Below are 7476 nucleotides of genomic sequence, written 5' to 3'. Positions count from 1 at the left end.
AAAAAAAGACGTTTAGGTGCGCCTTATAGTCGTGAAAATACGGTAGATTAGATGACCAGCAACCCCAGAGGAAAGTTGTACTCTACAGGAAGTAGACTCTCTTCTGGACTGTGAACACACATTTAGTTAGAATCTGTTCAGCACAGAATCCCTCACACTACGGACAGATTTTAGTTTAGAATAATCCTGTCATGTTTTCAAACATTTTTCTACTGACTGGAAGTGAAATCAGGGTTCTGGAGCAGCTCTAGTGCTGAGCTGCTGTAGCTGATGGGGAATGTGTAAAAGGAGCTAAAGATGAGGGTCATGGCAGGGAGGCCTTCCAACCATAAAGCTGTGGAGCTCATCCCAAAGAAAACGTTGCTCAGGAAATATAAGGTCTGCTATAATCCCCATACAGATAACTCCACTCATTCAGTGGGCTGTGCACCATTTTTAGCATTGATCTTCCCCAACAACATAAATATGAATAAATGTTATTGTAAAGTCCATGTTTAAATTAAAAAAAGATTTAAACTCTTTATCTTCCGGGGGTACAAATAATCCCAGTTTCATTGTAATTTGGGCGATATGTAAACCCACACGCCTACTTGCATTTTTAGGTGATTAAAAAATAAAACAGTGACTTAAAAATAGATTTTTGTTCCTTTTACAGAGCTGAGTTGACCTTATATTGTATTAGTGGTAAAGGTCAAAGCATCATCCAATAAAGATGAGGTTCTGGCGTTATCACCACTACGCTGCAAACGACACAGAGCCGAACTCTAAAGCTGAATGTCATCTAGCCATTCAGCTGCAGCCTGATCAGCGAGGAGTACAAAATATTCAAGAGATATCTGAACCAGTCGGCTTTTAGCTCATCAGAAAAAGGGTAACTTCTGCTCCAGTAGGAGCACCTCTGATTTAAAGGATAAATGTATTAATATCGCAAACAGTGGATTCCACTAGCAGGACTTAACGAAGGCCTTTTCTGCAACAGCTGCAATAAATTTTCACTCCACTGCTGCTTTTAATTAATCTAAAAACTAAACCGTTGGAGAAACAGCTAATCAGAGGATGCAGGTGTTCATCAGAGGAGTCAGGCAGACCTGTTTTGCTGCACCTCTCATTTTCAGGTAGGGCACCAAACATTAGCTAAGCTCCAGTGAAAAGGTGAAGCATCTGGTACCCTAACAATAAAAACATGTCTTACCTGAATGGAAATTTATTTTTGTAGTCTTGTGGACATTTAATTAATTTTAAAGATGTTGTTTGGGGTTTTATGATCTAAATACTATAAAATATAATGTCTCTAAATATAATGAAGTCCCACAAATCCTCTAAATTTTTATTAAGTAGTTCCACTAACAATCTATGTGTTACTTCATTATCAATCCGGCTGCTGTGTGAAAACTTCAGAGGTCTGTTAGGAACAAACAAGTAGAGTTGTCAGTAACGCGTTACCCTAATAAATTACATTTGGCAGTGATATTATTACAGTTACTGTGGTGGGTAACGTGTCACAATCTGAGCTGAACAACTGTGGCCAACAGCCTAAATAAAGATTTATGTCTGTGGTGCAACAGTTTATGTTGCACCACAAACTGTCCAGGTCTGGGAGGAAATACCTTAGAAGACCACCCTTCACCAAATCAGGAGCATGCTGAGGTATTGCAGGGAGGTCATACAGGTACGCAGAGGCCACAGACAAACCTGAGCCTCATTTTGTCCTGTGCTAACGACATTACATTAAAGTTAGATCAGTCTGTGGCGTTTTTCCATTTTTATTTTGTCTGTGACTCCAAATCCAGCCCTCAATTGGTTAATAAATTTGATTTCCAATTGATGATTTTCCTGTGATTTTGTTGTCAGCACAGAGTTTTTGCAGAACAAGTTATTCAGCAATAATATTTCCTTCATTCAGATCTAGGGTGTGTTATTCGAGTGTTCCCTTTATCTTTCTGAGCTTTCTGTCAACAGATCCAATCTTTACAGGAAAGTGAGGCAGATTGGAGTGAAGCCATAACAGCGGTTTGCTTTAAACCATGCAGTAAATACGTGTTAGAAGCAGGGTTCTCACCAGCGTGGAAATCAAGCCGATACGATCATTTTTTATAAGTCTAACAGCTCTTAAACTGACATCTGGGCTCCCCCCCCCAGTGCATTTCAGCACAGATGCTTTTTAGGCTGAAACTTACAATTACAATGGAAATATGCTGATACTCTGACTTTTAATGAGTACAACCACTGTGGAAACTGGTTTTTTAAACACATTTACCTCCTTGTTTGCACACACGAGGAAAGCGCAGTGAAAATGTGAGCTCTGCGCCGTTAGGACTGTCATGGGCTCGGCTCAACAAGGCAGGTGTAAGCTCTTAAAAAATCCTGATCACCCTGAGAAGGTACTCCAGTCAGATAGGAGATACTTTTTTCCCCGGCAGAAATTACTGTATATAGATTGAAGGGAAATTCTGAAAAAAAAATGACTGCAAAGCACTGGGAAGGAGGCAGCTGTTCGCCTTCCATCAGGAACACCAAACTAAATCAACAGCAGAGGGAGGATGATTGGTTTAGATCAAGGACTAGTCATGTGTTCAAGTGGCCAAAATCCAGTCCTGAATTTTAGGAGATTTCACTGAGCTTGAGCTGTTGTAGGGTTTTTTATGCTTTTTTTCCATATGAATGGGCAAATATGTTAAGTCTCTGTATGTGGAAGCCTCACTAGCAGAAATGTAGCTGTACAAAAGTTTGAGAGCCCTGCATCACATACTTGTACTTCGCTATTATGCACCATTTGGTGTTGGAGTGCCACATAGCCCAAATGAAACACACTAAGTTGGAGGCTGTAACGTGGGAAAAAAATGAAGGAGTTCAGAGGCTGCAGAAAAAAGATCAAGTTTCTCTCAATTTTCCACAAAAGAATTTGCACATTTGTCCAGAATTGGAAATAAATGATAACCTAATCCACTTCTTTTTGTGACCTTTCAAGACTTCAAAGGCCGCCTGCCTTAAGCTGAGGGATTTTGAACTGCTGCTCAGTGAAGAACCAGGTGGAGTAAAACATCAGAAACCCTTTCAGGAGTTTCTGAGACATCCAGTGTGTGCAGGCATTTTAAAGCAGCTGACTGACGATGGCGAGGCGTCCCGCTGAGTCTCAGTCTGAAAGCGCCTATAAACTCACTTTACCATGCAACTGCATCGTCTTTTTAACAATCAGCTCCTTTTCTTTCTAGGTCATGTGCTGCTGAGCCAAAATGGTTCAGCTGGGAGCCAGCGCTGCAAGACAGAAAACAGATTAGCTCTGTACTCTCTGCGCTCCACCCGCACATTAGCTGCTGTTCCGAAGGGGAGCAACAGGATCTTTTTAAAGGTTAATGTGAGACAATATGGTTCAGGGGATAAACTAGATTACAAACCTACACTAGATCTCCCGTTTTCCTAGAGTCTAGCATTCCTCTAACTTGGAGGCATAGCTCAAAAAAGTTGACTTTTTTTTAATCAAATGAAGCTGTTTATTTAAAGGCATAAAACTTTTCAAGCTTTTGAGGTTGTGTTAACGCCTAAATCATCTCATCAACTAAGAATATTTAATGTGTAAAGTTTCTATTCATTATTATTAATATTTTATTATGAACAAATAAAATCAAAAGAGGCTAATTAAAACCTGATTAATCTGAGCAAATATATTCATATTAGTCACATTTGAGTTAAAAGACAAAAAAAAAAAAAAAAAGAGTCTTTAACCTCTTAAAATTCACCTAATTTTGCGTAATCCTCGCTTATTTTGCATACCCAAATGGAAAAGCAAATAACTGAGGAACTGTAAGCCCAAATTACATTTGTGCTACATTATTTAAAAGCTAGCACCTTCTGAAAATATAAATATAATAGCCTAGTAAACTAGCTCCACCAGCCAGTGGCCTAAATCTTTTTTGCCTGCGAGTGCTCTGGCCTCGATCAATGCCCCAGGCCCTAGAACTGGATGGCCAATCACAACTCAGAGATGTGTTTTGAATGTTTGGATGCAAAGCGGGCAGGGTTTTGAGAATGGGACGACAGAGCTGCGCGATGCTGGAGAAAGCAAAACAAGGAAGATGGGAACAACTATTGAACGGTTCGCGTTTGACTCAGCTTTGGAATCAGTTTAGGATGGATTAGATTTGGGGTTTTCGTTAAAACGTGAGCAGGAAGAGGCTCTACGCTTCTTTAAGAAGGACGTATTCGCTGTTTTACCGACAGGCTGTTCGTTTACACTCCCCTACCAGCTTTCTGTCATGATTACTACGTCACAGTCAGTTACGCTCATTGGCCAATAGGCACAGACAGTGGTTTGAAAGACAACAGGTTTTTCCCATAAAGAATGTTCTGATGTCTTATTCATCGGGTCCAGATTAAATGACACATTTAATCTCTCATTTAGACTGGCTGATCAGGCTATAAATATAAAATAGTGTGACTAAAACGCAGCCTAAACTGCATTAGTTCAAACATGACTCAAAGTTGGGTTTTTTCTTCTCAAAAATAATAATTGTTTTTCTAAACAGCAGTAATAGAGAACAGGCTTGAAAACATGCAGGTCTCATTACATTAGATTTGTTCTACATCATGTCAACCACAACTGCAGAACATTTCAGACCTCTAGGTGTAGCCATTCCAGAGCTGTGAGGCCATTTGACCCATAGAATAACAATGAAGCATTTTGATGGCCACAAATCATTTATGAAGCAAGTCTCATCAACTGAGAATACTTGATGTGTAAAGTTTCTTTTCATTATTATTATTACTATATTATGAAAAATAAAATTAAAAACTTGATTAATCTGAGCAAATATACTCCTATCTATCAAGTTTGAGTTAAAGGACAAAAAAAGAGTCTCCAGATGTCTTTAAAGGACCTCTGTCATGTTGAAAGAGGAGCCAGAGAATAAATAAACTTATGCGAGTCTCTGAACAGTAAGTAAAGAGTCATTATGGTCAGAAGAGGAAAAGTCTGTTTCTTACCATTAAAGAAATCTGAGTGAACAGCTTTCTCATTGGCTGCTAGGTCCATCAGCAGGCCGCTGCTGCCCCCTGCCTGTTAACACACAGAACTACATTAAAAAGCACATACTTTATACAGATAATTACAAAGCGGATAATTAACCAAAAACAACAAAACAAGATGGATGCTTCAATGCTTCCGCAGTTAACTCTTATTATATATGATGTGTTTTATCCTGAAGAACAAAATTCAAATTAAAGTTATGGTGTGTTAAAAAGGAAGTTATGTCCCCCTGAAGGCGATTACATGTCGGAAATTCCCTCCTGGGAGCAAGCTACTTTGTTTAATTCCTCTCAACTCAAAGCTTGGTAAAACTATATAAAAATGACTTAAAAAAGGAGTAAAAATGAACAGAGTTTATTCCAGTTCAGATCGTTACAGGACAGAGAAATTGCTTGGATTCGGCACCGCTGAGGGCTCAGCAAGCGATGGCATCCAGAAAATGAGTCCCAAAAAAGGTCATCTGCTTCTTATACCTCACGAGTCCATGTGTTGCATCAAGTGGATGCTTAGCTGTTCCTGTCAGGAACTGACACGCCATCCATGCCCTGACCTTTGTGCCTCTATGCCTCAGGATTACAAAAAGATCTTCTTTATCAGCCTAGCTCCAGGATGCATCATTATCCTGTGCTTGTTGTACAGACAAAAATACTGTCCCCATTAGATGGTGATACAGCATGTGAAGGAAGGCCGTCCACCCCATCTAATCTGGCTAACAGATAATACACATCCCTAATAATAAAACTAACAAGTGTTAAAACAATCAGACACATTTTTAAGCTTTTAGCTGTAACGTTTGTACAATACCTAAATATAAGAGAATATGATTAAATAGTTTGTTTTAATGATGAAAAGTCAAAAGGCGTTATAGAATAAAAGGATTAACCCTTTGAAGATCTACATTTCAAGCTAAGTGTCATTGGGCGACAGAACAAAATCCTTCGGTAACATTTAAAAACAACATATATTTAAATAGCAAAAATCAAGGTCAGTGTAATAACCAGAAACTAATATGTTAAAAAAAAACATTTTTTTTTTACAGTGCTTTTATAAGAAATGAAAGAAAAAAACAAAACTATTGTTTTTGTTACAACATACCTTAGAATATTCATGCTGATACCAGGACTAATGATTTTTACTTTTTAACTTTAGACCCTAACTGATAATTTTTTCTTTCAACTTAATGTAAAGACGGTAATATATCATCCTAGATGTAATTTGCCAAAATGATGTGTTGTAGTATCTTCAATGAATGGGCTGGATATAAAGATTGAGCTTCTAGATCTCACTGATGGATGGAGGCATGGACTCTATTTGTTTGATCATTTCTGTCAAGATTTATCAAAGGTTGAATACTCAAGGAATTAAAATTAATTGAGAAGTTCAGACAGAAAAGAATTAGATTTGATAGGAACTGGATCTGAAAGGAGGAATCTGAATGGTTCATATTTAAATGCTGCCGAACCCTACAGCTCTCACTGGAGCGGTTTGCAGCCGAGTGTGAAGCGGCTGGGATAAAGATCAGTGCCTCCACATCCGAGACCATGGAAAAGGGTAGAGTGCCTTCTCCGGGTTGGAGAGAATGTGCTGCCCCTAGTGGAGGAGTTTAAGTATCTTGGGGTCTTGTTCACAAATGAGGGGAAGATGGAGCGGGAGATCGACAGGCGGATTGGTGCGGCGTCTGCTGTGAAGCGTGCCCTGCACCAGTCTGTTGTGGTGAAAAGAGAGGTGAGCCAAAAAGCAAAGCTCTCGATTTACCGGTCGATTTACGTTCCTACCCTCATCTATGGTCATGAGCTTTGGGTCATGACTGAAAGAACGAGATGCCGGATACAAGCGGTTGAAATGAGTTTTCTCCGTAGTGTGTCCAGGCTCTCCCTTAGAGATAAGGTGAGGATTAGGATGCCTCCTGGACGTCTCCCTGGTGAGCTGTTCCAGGCACGTCCCACCGGGAGGAGGCCCAGGGGGAGACCCAGGACTCGCTGGAGGGACAATGTTTCTCAGCTGGCCTGGGAGCTCCTTTGGATTCCCCCGGAGGAGCTGGCCCAAGTGGCTGGGGAGAGGGACGCCTGGGCCTCCCTACTGAAGTTGCTACCCCCGTGACCCGACCCCGGATAAGTGGAAGAAGGTGGATGGGTGGATGGATGGATGGATAATTGAATTGCTTCTCAGCTGGGTATAACAGAACAAAAAATGGATACAATTTTCTTCACAATATGATTCCAGCTTCTAAACAGGACTTTGTTAAAACAAAGTATTAAATAACTTAAAACAAGGAAACCTTACTTAAAACAACTGAAAGCTATTGTAAGAAATTATCATAAACTAAACCCTTGAGCTAAAATGCAAGTCAATTCTTTGGAAATACAGAACCATAACAGAAAATTTATTTTAGTTTAAGGGTTTATATGTCTGCAGCAGAAATAGACCAGCGGTTATCCTCTGTGTCATTAAAT

At 39.7% G+C, this 7476-nt stretch overlaps 1 protein-coding gene across 1 annotated transcript in view; it reads right to left on the bottom strand.

The window, feature by feature from the left end:
• Positions 1-7476, bottom strand: part of myeov2 (myeloma overexpressed 2) — a 12529-nt gene that overhangs the window by 4301 nt on the left and 752 nt on the right. The window contains exon 2 of the mRNA XM_015390670.1: positions 4981-5053. Coding sequence (XP_015246156.1) covers positions 4981-5053 — 73 coding nt within the window. The remainder of the gene's footprint in view (positions 1-4980; positions 5054-7476) is intronic.

This window comes from Cyprinodon variegatus, unplaced genomic scaffold (genome assembly GCF_000732505.1).
Source record: "Cyprinodon variegatus isolate N-32 unplaced genomic scaffold, C_variegatus-1.0 Scaffold507, whole genome shotgun sequence".
Taxonomy (NCBI): Eukaryota; Metazoa; Chordata; class Actinopteri; order Cyprinodontiformes; family Cyprinodontidae; genus Cyprinodon; species Cyprinodon variegatus.
Note: the sequence above shows the minus strand (reverse complement) of the source record. Positions and strands in the feature narration are given on the sequence as shown.